The sequence below is a fragment of the Eubalaena glacialis genome, chromosome 1 (genome assembly GCF_028564815.1).
Source record: "Eubalaena glacialis isolate mEubGla1 chromosome 1, mEubGla1.1.hap2.+ XY, whole genome shotgun sequence".
Taxonomy (NCBI): Eukaryota; Metazoa; Chordata; class Mammalia; order Artiodactyla; family Balaenidae; genus Eubalaena; species Eubalaena glacialis.
This window is the reverse complement of record NC_083716.1, coordinates 16,319,781-16,334,232: the sequence shown is the minus strand read 5'-3', so window position 1 is coordinate 16,334,232 and position 14,452 is coordinate 16,319,781. Positions and strand designations below refer to the sequence as shown.

General features: G+C 53.4%; 1 protein-coding gene across 13 annotated transcripts in view; it reads right to left on the bottom strand.

The window, feature by feature from the left end:
- Positions 1–14,452, bottom strand: part of AFAP1L2 (actin filament associated protein 1 like 2) — a 96,810-nt gene that overhangs the window by 20,309 nt on the left and 62,049 nt on the right. For all 13 annotated transcript variants that reach the window (XR_009701102.1, XR_009701104.1, XM_061191564.1 and 10 more), the window contains exons 3-5: positions 10,865–10,939; positions 9,400–9,494; positions 2,367–2,457 (exon numbers count right to left, since the gene is read on the bottom strand). Coding sequence is in view for 11 of the 13 variants with exons in the window: in XM_061191564.1 (XP_061047547.1) it covers positions 2,367–2,457; positions 9,400–9,494; positions 10,865–10,939 (261 nt within the window). In the remaining 2 variants the exon portion in view is untranslated. The remainder of the gene's footprint in view (positions 1–2,366; positions 2,458–9,399; positions 9,495–10,864; positions 10,940–14,452) is intronic.

The window sequence follows — 14,452 nt, the reverse complement described above, 5'->3', positions numbered from 1 at the left end:
CTGTGGCCTCAGAAGGTGACCGAGCCCACGCTGGACGGAGCCTGCTGACCAGTAACGCCCAGCTGAACTATTCCGTGAGTGAGAATCAGATTTGCATTGGGTTACTCTAAGCTGCAAGAGGGGTTGTTTGTTACAGCAGCTGCCGTTACTGATGTCTACTGTCTCTAGCAGGAGACACCAGCAATGCAGGAGCTCTACCTAATAGCTCCTGCACACGCTGGCAGGGCACTTACTAAACTTGTTCAGAGAGAGGACCTGACCCAGGGAAGCAGTGAGCGGACTGCTGGTAAAGCAGGCCAAGAGGCCAAGCAACTGGTCTTTTTCAGGAAGTCAGCAAAATCGCTGTTGGCCAAAGAAGTAGAGCAAGGGGCGCGAGTCCAATGGTCATTTCTGCTGTTGTGACCTGTGCGTCCCACTGGTCAAACAGGTGTGGGGGACAGCAGGCAGGAACCAAGGGCAGGCCGGCTTATGATGCAGGGGAGGCCCCCTCTTCGTGGTAAGTATGACCAGCTCCCCACAAGTCATCCTCCGTCCTCGGGCTGGCAGGAGACAAAAGGCAACTGGGCTTCGCCCCACCCTCCTTGCTGACCTTGTGATGACCCCCCGGTTCTGGATAAAACCAATATGAACTCCCAGTCGAGAGACAAACACCGGGATCCTTCTGACTGCTTGTTTGTGTCGAGATGAAGTGTCTGCCCCACCAACAGGCCCCCGGGAGCGTCTGGGAGGCAGGCCCCGGCTGGCACGGGCCACACCCCAGAGAGATGGGCTTCAGACACACGGAGGTGCTCCGCGGGGTGAGTCACTGCTCCCACCTTGCAGACGCACCCAGACAGCCCCACCGCGCTCTCAGCTCCAGTCTGAAATCACAGTCTGGCTGGTGACTTGGCAACACCTCACAAGCTAAGTGACATCTGCCCGCAAAGCCAGCCTCTTAGAATAAAATTCCTTCGGGCCAAAGAAGCCCTCACCTCCCACACAGTTCCCGGGACTGCAGACAGTAGGTAAAGTGTGAAGAAAGAGGACAAGAATCCCATGTGGCTCCAAGTGACTGGTCCCATCTCATCCCAGGGCCAGTTCTTCGTGACACCAACAAGGCGCCCCTTCGGCCAAGTTCATTCCCACCACCAGGGATCCTTACCGCTGACGTCTGCAAGTTGCTTTATGCTTTCAAAGACCTTTCACTTACAAAGGAAGGAAAGAGAAGGAGGTAAGAAAGGGAGAGTGAGGGGACCAGAGTCCAGCTACCTGGAAGAATGGGGTCACAACCATCTCTTTCTTCCAGAACCTTCAAGGCCTTTCTGTGTTATAGAATCCCCACAACAAGAGCATTTCTGATCCAATCTCATCAGGCTGAGAACCACTGGCCGAGAGGACAGATGACTCCAGCGTGAGCCCTGCCCCCATAGCAAAGGCCATCTACCTCAGTTAGGTCAGCCACAAACAACCATCCCCTCCAAAGGGTGGAGAAAAGTCTATTCAGAGAAAAGCCAAAGTCGTTACCAAGGCCTGCAGCTGCCTTCTGTGTCCCCATCTCCCATCTCTCTCCCCCAACCCCACCTGCTCCTGCCACAATGGCCTCCAAACATGCCAAGGGCTCTCCTGCCTCAGGGCCTTTGCACGTACTGTGCTGTTTAGAAAGTTCTTCCTGCAGGTATCAGCCCCACCCAGTTCTCACTTCATTTGGGAATCTGCTCAAGGTCATGTTACCAGAGAGGCCCTCCCTAATCTAAAATAAAATCCCTCTCCTGCCCCAACCCAGCTCCTGCAGCTTTCCATCCTGACAAGTTATCACCACCTGACACATCCTATGTTTATTTGCTGTCTGTCTTCCCTCGCAGAATCTAAGTGCCGTGACCACCGAATCCCACTGAATCCTGCGTGCTGCTGAGCTCCTGACTCCTAGAAGCATGCTGGGTACATGGTGGGAGCCCAGTGACTATTAGTCCAGTGAAAGAACCTGGAAACTGGGCTCTGGCTCAGCCTGACCACATTTCCATTGCTTACGGGGCCTTGTGCCTCTCGGCCAACACACCTCTTCTTTGTCACATTTCTGTGCTGAATCCAGCAACATCCAGGCAGGACCACAGAAAGCATCAGACACGGTAAACCAGCTCCTGTGGACCGCCCTGAGCCCCTCCTTGCAGGTGGGTTGGGTCTGCTGTAGGTCTCAGCTCCCCAGCAGACCAGAGGCCAAATGCTCTGTGGCCAGTTCTCAATTTGGGCCACGCTCTCTAGTAAGAGCCGCCCGGGCTGCCCTGTGTTTCTAGCCAGGGTAAGTGTGCCGGTCACCACCAGAGGAGTTGGCACTGGCATCCGTGCAGGAAGTGACTGGACCCCCTCCGAGCCCCGTCCCCAGGATGTACCATTGAGGGATGTGTCATATGGTTCAGCCTCTTCATAGTAACCCTCTGGAGACTCGATCTTTGGGATGGAGAGCTGCTTCCGTTCTGGAATCTGTGGTATGAACAAATAAAACAAACATTTTCAGATATGATACACTGGGAACAACTTGGAATTAACCCTTTGGGTGGAAGGAGAGGGAACCAGAAGAAAAAAATGCCCAGCTTGGACGTCAAGCAAGTCGAGAGGGAGAACAGGGATTATCGTGACTCCCATCAGCCACCCCATCCACAGTGTTTGGTTTGCATCCAGCTGGAGGGCTGTGGGCGCATTGCTTAACCTCACCAAGCCTCAGCATTCCCCCCGCCCCCTGCAAAATGAGGCTCCGATGCCCACCACACACACAATATTATTGTACCCATGACACAACACACTTGAAAGGCCAGATGGTGTCAGGCTGTCGTGGTAGCTATGATGGCTTCTACATAGAATATACTTTCTACAAAGACAAGGGCTGATCAGGGGTACACAGAGGAAGAGGACCAGGCTTCTAACTGCCAAACTTCTCCCATAACAAGTTCAATCATTTGCTCAGTAGATACTGGATGGCTCCCACGGACTAGCTGAGGGACACATCCAGATGGTCAGGAGTCAGTCCTGAGAAAGTCTTAACTAGGTAGCGAATGCTCACAGCTCCTTATCAAGTGCTTTAATAGACAAGGTCAAAGCTCCATGGGAGCCTGGAGGGTGTGATGAACATTTAGGACCAAGGAAGGATGCTCAGAGGACAGGACAACCCCGCATTTCTTACATGGCATGAGGGTGAATGAGCATAATTTGAGTAGAATAAAAAACATATGCAACTGTGGAGAAGAAGAGAGCATGAAAATCGTTCTCTCCTCCATTATTCCATCTGTAAGATGGGCACTAGACTATGAAGGTAATCTCATAAGCAATAGCAGGGGAGAAAAAGAGGTAGATGGTGGCATGACTGTTACTGTATATAGGTCATGAACGTGTAAGTGTCCATCCACACAAGTCTCTGATGTCTTTCTGAATCACAAAGTCCCTGAAGAGGGCCAAGGGAATATTCATGGTGAGAACAGAAATGGCAAGAGCTGAAGTGCATTCCCACTCCTGGTTTTGAGAAGTCCTTGTGCTGGGTGTTCCACACGAGGGGCAGGCCTGGACCTTCGGGGGGTGCCAAGTGAAGGCAGAGGAAGGCTCTTAAGGTAAAGGGGGTGCAGGGAGATCGTAGGAGAGACAGGGCCCTGACCTCGGACGGACCCCTGGGCTGCTGGGGATTCCTTGCCCCACCAGAAAGAGGGGCAGGAGGTGGGGAAATCTAGAAACCTTTGCCTTGGAAAATGAGCTTCTTTGGGGGACCTATGACAGAGAGAGCTTCCCTAGTCCTGGCCCAGGAGATGGTGGGAGAACAGGCAGCCTGGGCTCACGTCCCCGTGGGACAGTACTCAGCAGGGACCACAAGGGCGTCGGTTCCCAGCTCCCCCCAGGGGCAGAGTAATGCTCCTGCAGCTGCTGCACAAAACCAGCCTCCCCAGAGCCAAGTCTAATGTGGCTTGGCGACTAGATCTATTTATATGATCTCTAGAGTGAATGTAACCAGGTTTGAATCCAGCCTTTAGGAGTCCATAGATTTAACCATGGGTATGTGACAGCCTCTCTGGGTCTCACTTTCCCCTCTTCATAAAACCGGAATAGTACTGGAATTGTCTTGAGGATTCAAGGAGACAAAACGTGGTGGTGCTGCCACAGGGCCTGGCACATATCAAGGACGAGGAAGCTGTTGTCATCGCTGTCTGGGGGCCCCCACAACCCAGGCGCCCTGCAGGAGCCAGGTTACCGGATTGCAGTCCGACAAGCTGAGACAGGTCCACATGAAGAGGGTCAGCAGAGGCCAGGCCACCACCTGGCTCACATACCACATCCTTCTAACTCCATCTGGCCCGACACCGAGAGAGCTGACCCAAGTCCCAGAGGCAGGCTCTGAGCAGCCTGCAGCCCCAGCAGGTGCGACACACAGCATGCAGGAAGGAACAGAATAATCCGCTCATTTCCTAAGCAGCCCAGCTGCGCTCTGGGCCGGCTGCGGAAGGGGGACGGCTGTGAGCGGTACCTCCGGCCGGGCTCCTCGCCGGGGTGAGGGCCTCGCACACGGTGGACACATCTGGTAGCTGCTAGTGGATGATCCTTCGCCTTTGCTGCCCCTGGCCTGGAGAGACGTCTCTGCTCCTCTCGGCCATTCCTGGCCCCTCGGTCAGCCAGAGGAAGGGCTGCCTCTGAGAGCCAGCTTCCTGGGGTCTGAGGGGAAAGTGTCTCCTTACCTGGGCCCCGACAAGGTCTCTGCTTTTGGGTCCTGGGGCTCAGGCTTCCTGAGTGGGCTGGGTCTCCAGCTCCAGCCTCCAAGAAGCCCCACTCCCCATCATGGGGTGTGGGAACCCTTGTCTTGGTGAGGGCATGGGGATCCATCTGGAGAGAAGCTCTGAGCACCCAAGATCTGGCTCTGGTCTGGATTCCCATGATTAGAACAGGACAGAAGGATTGAACCCTCCTGCGGGAACTCCTGCTAGGTCATTATCCCCACAGGGGGCCTGCCCTCCCATCTAGGATTGGAGCACCAGGGGGTGTTTCTTGAGAGTCTCCCAAGCCTCTCATTGTGAAATCATCTGTAAATGGATCTATACAGAGAGGCAGATAGGGCAGTGGCAGGAATCTGACCTCCGGGGCTGGGTTCGAATCCTGACACTGGCACATCTGAGCTGTGTGACTCTGGACAACTGACTTGACCTCTCTGGGCCTCAGTTCCTTTGCTATAAAATGGGGAGAGTAGAAATACCTGTCACATGGGGTCATTGTAAGGATTAAACTGTGCTCAGCACTATTAAATAATAAATATTAGTGTTCACTAACCTTCAAAATAAGATATAAAAATATCAATCAAAGGGAGAAAAGGTGCATGTATGCATGTTTGGTGGGGGAAGAACAGGTGTACTCTGGGAGGATACAGAGGAGGTATTTGGGCATGACCTGGCTTATACCAAGCTCTACCGCCTTAAAGAACATGACAGCCCCTGTCCTCAAGGCGGCCAGGGCAAAAGATAAGGGCCTGGGTCACGTTAAAGGACAAAACGATTCCAACAATTCAGAAGAGAGTCACATAATTACACAGGCGCAATGGCCTATTATCAGAGGTCAGAGGAGCAAGAGATCCTAAACTCCCGGAATTAAGAATAAAGGAAGGTTACTTCATCATCATGATGATGAAGATGGTGCACATTCAACGAAGATGCAGAAGAGATGTGACTTCAGAACCTGAAATAATGTCCTGAGGGTTCACAGGAAGGGACAGGGAAGAAAGCCACCCTGCTCAGTGTGACTTGCCAGAGACTGGCAAACTTTACCTGTAAAGAGCCAAACGGTCAATACTTAGGGATTTGCAGGCCATTCAGGGGCTCTGATCTCGGCTCTTCTACCCTGCTGTTGTAGTGCAAAAGCACCCATAAATAATACACAAATGAATAAGCTTGGCTGAATTCCAGCAAAATGTTATTTACAAAAGCAGGTGGTGCAGGATTTGGTCAGGGGGCTGTACTTGGCCAGGGCTGATTTAGATGAGACACAGAGCTGAAGATGCGGGGTGGCCCAGGTGACCTGAGGCGTCCCTGCAGTTCTCAGCAACCTGCCCCAGCCCGAGCTCCCCAGACCAACCATGGTGACGGCCTTCCCTGCCCCTGCAGAGCAGCCTGCAGAAGTCCAGCACTGACGCGTGGTCAGGCCTCAGAGGGGAGGTGGGCGGAGATGGCTGCCCAGGCCAGGAGCACAACAGTGCCAGCAAACGTCTGTCTCTCCTAAAGCGACCGCCGCACCTGGCTGTGCAGACCGTGGCCTGGAAGTGCCACGGCTGCCGGAGTCACTGGCCACACCCATGAGGTTGCTCCAGACCCCCGGCTGTCCCCTCCAGTGCTGGACGGGCTGAGCCTGGGACAGAGGCCACGCTCCCGGCCCAGCCCTGGGCACTGAGGACCCCAGGCAGACACCCAGCTTGTGCTACAGTCACCAGAGAGCCCGGGGCCGGGCATGCAAGAGGACAAGCCACCGTGGTGCCCTGAAGCTCCTGGGTCAGGGTGGGAAGGGACACGGCTTTCTCCGGCCGAGGAAGAGAGGTCACAGGGCCAGCCAGGCTCAGGCTGCCACGCTCCCTCCTTCCCTCCCTCCCAAACTACTTGCTGTTCTGGTTCTTCTCCTCCCTGTGAGAGCCAGAAGACACAGCTGTTCCCCGCCCCGCCCTGACACCACACCTCTGGGGGTCTTGGACTAAGCCTTCAGCCAGACTTGACCAGAGAGGAGGCTGGAGGGGAGCAGGTGTGTGTGGGCAGGGCAGGGCGGACCCCGGGTTCTGCACCACCCCCCCTTCCTCACTCCACATCCAGAAGGCCCTGGGGTGGAGGTGGGCGACTGGGACAGAACTAGGAGGAACCTAGGAAAGGTCCTGCTCAGCAGAGAAATTCCACAAGGAGGGAAGACGGCCAAGGCCGCTCGCTCTCCTGGAAGTGGCCCCACGGCCTGGAGTGTGTCCACGGGAACTGTCACCACGCATCTGAAAGGCCACACGTCTCGGGTGGGGATATCTTTCCACTGCAGCAAGAGGTTCCTCTCGAGCCTCTCCTGGCCCCGATGGCCCACAGACACAGCTGATGCCGGGAGTCTGCTCCAGGGGACGGCCACGGCCCTGGCCTTGCTCGGAGGCCCTGCGTCTCACACCCCTGAGCCCTTGGGGCCTCTGTGCCCGGGTCACAGGAAGCTGGCAAGGGAGCGCTAAAAGCCAGCCAGAGTCCCGGGGCTGCCGGACTCTGTGACCACGGCCCGGCCCCAGACCCTGGGCTCCCAGGCCACCACCATGTTCGTCAAACACGGGCTTCCAGAGCGAGTCCCCGCTAAGAGGCTCCAGCAGGTGAACGCCCCTCCCGTCTGGTGTGGCCCCCTAAGCAGCTAGCTGCCCCACGTGGGGTGGGCAGTGGCACCCCCACTGCACAGAGGCCAAAGGCACCCCGGTCAGAATCAGACAGGAACTCAGGCTAGGAGAGTTGCAGCCCTGGCTCAGAGCAGCCACCTCTCCTTCCCCCCATCCGGCGAGGGGTGCTTGGGGCGTAACCCGAAAACCACAGCACCTCCCGTCTGCTTAAAACCAGCAGCGACTGGATGGGAGCTGAGAGGCCATGCCCCCTCCCCACGTCCCGGCGCCGAAAGTGAGGGGAGCCTGCAGCGGAAAGGGACACAACTTGTACCTTTACTTGGCTAAGAAGACGAGCTGAAGTCCGGGAGGCCGCAGAGTGGCCCAGAAACCAAGAACCTGCACACAAATCCTGGGCCTGCTACCTCCCAGTGGTGGGATCTTGGCCAGCTGTTTTAACTCCCTGAGCCTCTGTTTTTTGGCAGGTGGTGGCAGGACCATGTTTGTGTGCACGGAGTGGGCAGCGGCTCAGAGCATGGCAGCCACTCATGGCGTCAGCATACTGGGGTTCCCAGGGACTGATGCTCAGTCCATCAAGTCTCAGCCAGCCTGACATGAAGGGTCCCTGCCAAGCTGTCACCCAGCTCCAGGGGCTCCTGCAGTGGGATGCTGCCCAGACATTCCAGGCCTGCCTTACCAGCTGTGAGAGCGGCGGGAAGAACCGTACTGCCCCAGGAAGGCATGAATGAAGGGGCCAGTCTGGGGACGGGACCTCCTCAGTGGCGACCTGAGCCTACAGATCCGGGGATGGAGGGCTTGGTGGGAGCTCAGTGACCATGCAGTCCCATGGCCCCAGAAATCCTTCCCAGCTCCCGCCTCACACCTTTCCCAGGAAGCCTCCCCAGCCAGATCCTAGAGTGGAAAGAACTTGGGTTCAAATTCTGCCACTTCAAGGTTGTGTGACACTGGGACATTATAAACCCACTGATTCTCGGTTCTTCACCCATAAAATGTAAATACTACCACTCACCTCACTGAATACTAATGTAGTCTGCCACGCCCCCCGAATAAGAGGAACTTAGGTGAGAGTGCTCATGTTCCTTTCATTTAAACACCAGGAAACAGAGGGCCAGAGACTTTAAATAACTTGCCCAAGGTCAAGGAGCTAGTACCTGGCAGAGCTGGGATCTGAACCCAAGTCTGTAGGAGTCCATAAATCCATCCATCCATCCATCCATCCATTCATCCATCCGTCTATCCATCCATCCATCCATCCATCCATCCATCCGTCCATCCATCCACAAACATGCGTGTGGTCTACTGTGTGCAGACACAGGACATGAAGCAGTAAACGAGACACAGTCCCTGATCCAGGGAGCTTACGTCTACTCTGGGAGGCAAATAATAAACATGGAGGGGTAACTGGGCAGTGTGGCAGGCAGTAATGGGGGCAGGCACCGAGGTGGGATGCCTCTCATGGGTAGGTCAGGGAAAGTCTGTCTAAGAATGTCTGAGACAGGAGGAGGGGGGCAGCCTTTGAGGAGCCAGGGCCCGGGGACTGCAAAGTCCCTGAGGCAGGACTGACCACAGGGAACAACCCAGGAACAGAAAGGAGGCTGGTGGAGAGCAGATGCAATGAGGCTGGAGATGCAGCTGGGCCAGACCGTGTAGGCCCTGGGGCCACGTGAAGGAATGTGGATGTTCTGTCCCAAGTCCAGTGAGAGCTCTTGGTGGGTTTCAAGCAGGAAGTGGTGTGACGTGGTTTACATTTCTGAAAGGTCACTGTGGCCTGAGCTGGTGACCAGGGCTGTACAAGGCCCCACTCATGGGGTGCTGGTAAAGAGCCTGGCATAGCCTCGGACACACAGGGACCCTCGTCTCGCACTGCCGTTCCTCTTTGCGCTGAGCAAATGATGTCACCTGTTAGCACATTTACTTGTCTCCGTCCCTCCCGGTGCCCCGGACCCCACAGACAACAGGTGCTCCGAAAATGCCAGACGCTTGGTGGATTGACACCTGTGAGAAGCACTGGACCTTCACGGGACCCACGTCAGGGAAATGAGGGGTCCAGGACCCACACTTACGATCTTGGGTGGCGGGAGGTCTGGAAGACTCTTCTGAGGGGCCGAGGAGTGCTGGCCGGGCTCGCCGTTGGTCAGTGGGCTCTGCTCCTCGGGCGCTGTGGGAAGCAAGCAGGAGAGGGCTTCGGTGAGGGGCGCCCAGCCTTGCAGTGGAGTCTCAGTAGCCAGGAATGTCTGGTCACATGAGCCCCGAGTTCTATTTGGGCAGGTGTTAATTACCCAGGCAGGCGGTCCCTGGAGCCAGTGCTGTTTTTCCTCCAAGAATAGGGTAGATCGGCCATGGGCAGTTTCCTCAGGAGGAACTAGTTTGAGGTTTCTGGCAGGTTCCACACCCTCTCCTCCACCTGCCCCATGTCCAAAATGCCCTGGCCACAGAGCTTTAGCGAGTGGAGGAGCTGCCCGTGGTCACTATATTGAGCTGCTCTCAGCACCGACCCTGTGATTACCTCTGTCCACCCCACGGTTTCCCCGGAAGGCAAACAACCTAGGGCCCAGGGGCTGCTTTAGTGCAGGGGACTTCTGCTGAGCCCACGCTTGGTGGTGGGGCAGGAGGTGAAAGCCACACTGGGGAACTTGGCCACCAACCCTCTGTGCACTTTTAAGGAAAAGGCACCAAAGGCTCTTCTGAGCCTGACCATTTCAGCAGGTGGCCAAGCCAGCTGGGGACAGACAGGTTCAGGCAGATCTGACCTTGGGGCTTTGCTGGCTGATGTCTTGAAGCCAAGTCTTTAACAGGACTGAATGTTTTGGGATGCTGTGTTCCCACCTCTCGCTAAGCCTCTGCATTTGAGTCACAGGCTTGAGAGTTGGGAGACGGGGCTTCTAATCCCCTCTCCTCTGCAGCTAGGCAGCTCTGCAAACCTCTGGGCCTCCCTGGGGTCCTGCTGGACCCACTCCTGAGGGTTTTCAGACAAAAGCAGAGAGCAGAACAGAGCAGAAGATTAAGATGCCATGGAAGACACCACCTGTCCTTCCAGTGGAAGGTAAGATGTTCTGCCAAGCGATCACCTTTGAACAAAACCTTCCATCGAATATTGAGGCAGCTGCTGACATCACCAACTCCTCGCATCACCCCCCAACACACACACACACTCATAAAATCCAGACTTCTGTCAAAAGTCATAAAGCTGGGGCTGTGAGATCAGCACCTATACAGCTGCTTTCTTAGAGCATCTGAATTATAACTTCCTATTCCTGGGACGATGCTGGGAAACGCTGAGAGATTTTAGGGACTGAATCCTTATCCACGAAGGGGACATGAGACCTTTAAGAGGCAAGGAGGTGGCCTGATGAGACATTCCAAAATACATCAACCCCAAATAGCATCAACCAAAATGCGACTTCCAAAAATAACCCCACCAGGCCTGTCTGTGGTGCTGGCTGGGAGGAAGGAGGGGTGGGACGGGACCAAGGCTTATACTGGCCCCCTTCCTGGGAGCTGGCCACTCCATCAGCGGGAGCCCCGTACCTTTGTCTTGGGACTCAGCATCCTGTTGCTTGTGGACCGTCACTTTGTTCATATAAATGTACTCCTCATCAGAACCTGCAGAAAGAGGATGGAAGACACAGGCTTCATGTGATTTCACGAAGGGAAAGGGCCTCTAGAGAGAAAGGATGTCCCCTCCACCCCTCAGAGACATTGTCAGCAGCCTGGATTCCAGTAAAAGCATACAACATTTTGAGTTGATTGAAAGAGTCCATTATAGAAAGAGCTGACAGATTTCCAAAAAAAGAAATACCAAATTGCTAACTGTTAGTTTTCTAGCCTGGGGGGGAGGGGGGAGGGGAGGGGAGGGAAGGGAAAGGGAGGGTACAGAAGGATAGCTTTGGGAATAAAAGTCTTAAGTGGAAAAGCACCCATACCTTAAAGATCTGCCTCATATTCCACCAAGCAGAGATTTCTCTGGGTTTCCTAGCATTTTGTTTAAATTGTAAAACATTTCCTATCAGTCATTCTCACCCTAGTCTGAATTACATGCATGGGCTAATCAGAGTGAGGTCTATATAAGATAGGTCACATTCAGGATCTGGAAGTTTAGCTCCCAGGCCTCTAGGTGGGGTGCCACTGTGGGGGCCTGAGCTCTGGGTTTGGAGCGGGGAGTGTGCTGGGATTTGGACCTGCAGCGCCAGCAGCTACCTGCCCTACCTGCAGTGGCACAGCCCTTCCTCTCCTTTAAAAACACTTCTGTGCAGGCTGTCACCTTCCCCGTGCACGTCTAGGCAGAGAAAGGCTTGGACCCTTTCTTCAGAAGCCTGCAGAGGAGACTGATCTGAGTGTTTCTCCTCTTAGAAATCCTCCTGCATTTCTTTGTGCCTCTTAATTTGCATTTCCTAGAAACTTGCGGCTGATAAATTCCAGTGGCTAGAGATGGTGCTACAGAGCCAAGGAGCCCAATTCAAACCCCTGGCGAAGGAGGCAGTTCAGCGCCAGCCAGTTCCACACCACAGACTGCCTAGACTCCAGCCAGCAGGCCTGCGTCAACAGAGCCCTGAGAACCCAGAGGAACAGGAGGAGGATACGGCTGGATGGATCTTCCTCCATCAGCCCGTGGGATTGCCACCCTGGTGCCCAGCCCTGCCAGGACCAGTCAGCCACGTCACCCCTATAGCAAGGGCCGCAGCAGCTAATTGGAGGAAACTACAAGGTCTAAACGTAGTTATCCACAACTTGCATACTTCCACTGAGGGGCTGGGTCTGTACCTTCTCCAGAGCATGGCACAGGAGAAAAGCACTCTGCAGGGGGAAGCAGGAGACAGGGTAGGGGATGGGGGGTGGTCCTCGGCCAAGCTCTGCCATTAACAGTAATTTTGAGCAAAACAGCTAACCCGTGTGCCTTGGTTTTCTTGCCTGCATAGTATGGAAAATAATTGTGATGAAATATTGCCTAGTTCTACCTAACTGAAATTTTCAAATGTACAAAACTCAAATGTTAGGGAATTTGAAAAAGTAAGGTAACCCTGTAACTAACAGAGATTAAAAATGACAGCCTAAAACATGGGAAATGACTCAAAGGCTCAATAATAGGAAAATGGTGAAAGAAACCATGGCACATCAACATAGGTAACAGCAGGTCACCTTTAAAAGTAAATGGATTACCGGTACAACCATTTTGGAAGTGATTTTGGAGGATAATTTAATTTTAAGTGTTCATATTCTGTAACCCAGCATTTATGCTGCCAGAAATCTATCTTGAAGATAAACTCCAGCATGTAAACAAAATTTTATTTGAGGATGTTTACTGCAATATTATATGAGTTTTTTTTTTTTTTTTTTAAAGAACAAAACTTAAATGCCCACTAATAGGGGGCTGGTTGAACATTACTGTTCATCCATCGATGGACACTACCCACCTGTGAAAAATAACAAAGTAGCTCTATGTCTGCTGTTTACAAAGATATCCAAAAATTACAGTTAAAGGATCATGTTTCAGAAAAGCAAAAAAAAAAAAGCAAAAGAAAAAAAAAGAAAGAAAAATTATGCGAACCGTCAACACATGGAAATGTGCACAGGCAGCAATTCTAAATGTAAAAATAATGCAAAGCAGAGTACAGAGGCAAACCACAACTACATGAAAATATCCCGATGACACCGATGAAGATCAAAAAAGGAATTGAAGGAACGTAAACAGTGTTTAATGTTCATTTTACATTTTCTTTTTTCATACTGTTAACTAAGCCCACACTCCCGTACAAAAGAAAAGAAAAGGCAAGATATTGTTGTTCTTGTTTTAACTGTTAGATTCTGAGCAGGTGCTTCCCCCCCAAGATGGTGATTTGTAAATTGCAGAGAAAGCCGGCACTGGCCGTGTCACGAGGCTGCGTCTCCCTCCTTGGACACTGCAGGCCACACTTGACTACGTGTTGATTCTCAGTGTTGCTAATCCACTACCATCCAGTTGGTAAGTAAGAGGCTCCCAGGACCATCTGCAATCCTGTGAACTTGGCCCTGGAAAGAGAAGCCTGGTGAGCTGTCCCAGGTCTGGGAGGCAGCAGCCTTGGGCTGGAGAACTTCCATCATTCTCTCATTCATTTTCAGTGCATTTTCTGTAGTGCACTGAGCACCGGCACTGTACTAGGTGCTGGGGACACGGCAGAGAACAAAACAGACATTGTCTCTGCCTTTGTGAACCCACCCGATTGGGGGCGGGGAAGGGAGGGGGAGAGGGGGCAGACCCAGATGGGGTAGTCGCATGGGTATGTGGGAAATGACAGCAACTACAGGTACGGTGGAAAGGAGAGCTCATCGTGCTTTGAGCAAGTGTGTGGAGCCTGGGGGAACGACCCTTGTCTGAAGAGGGTGGTGGCGAGGGGTAGGGAGGAGAGGCCCGGACCCTCACTAATACAGCTGCATAGACTGAACGTTTGACACATTTCCCACCACAGGGACAGCCCCTGAAATGTTCCCAGAGTCTCTGAGCAGGATACTGGGGGACCCTCAAGGTTAAGACAGGAAAAAATATCGGGCCCCCATAAACAGACCTCAATCCATGCCTTGACCTTACCACCTAGACAAAAGGCAAAGAGAGTGGAAAATTCAGTAATACACTGAAGATCAGAAAATGGACAATTCCATTTTGAAAAGTGCAAACACACACACACACACACACACACACACACACTCATGTTCTGCCCCAAATGTGTGGAAGTAAACAACAGCTCAGCCAGTGGAGACCACAGGCTATCTTGAAATGATCATCCTGCCTCCACCTACAAGTCCCGTCAGGCTGAGTTAATTTTCTGGAAGATACACAGTGAGGCAGCCATGGGATGCTGAGAGAAAACGACCAATGCTTTCAATTTAAGGGGCTTGGGATTCTATCCTGTGCAGCACAGTTAGCCTGGTGCAGACTCATCTGGACCGTGGAGAGAGGAGGGGAGCATGATGGTTAGGTCTGCTGGCCCAGGCCCAAGCCTGGGCTCTGCCACGCATGACCATGTGCCTAAAGTAACTCTCCAAACCTCAGTTCCCTTGTTGGTAAGATGGGGACAACAACTTCCTCACTGCCTTGGGACGGGGTTAGATGACATAATCCAAGTCATTTCATTCATTAAGCAC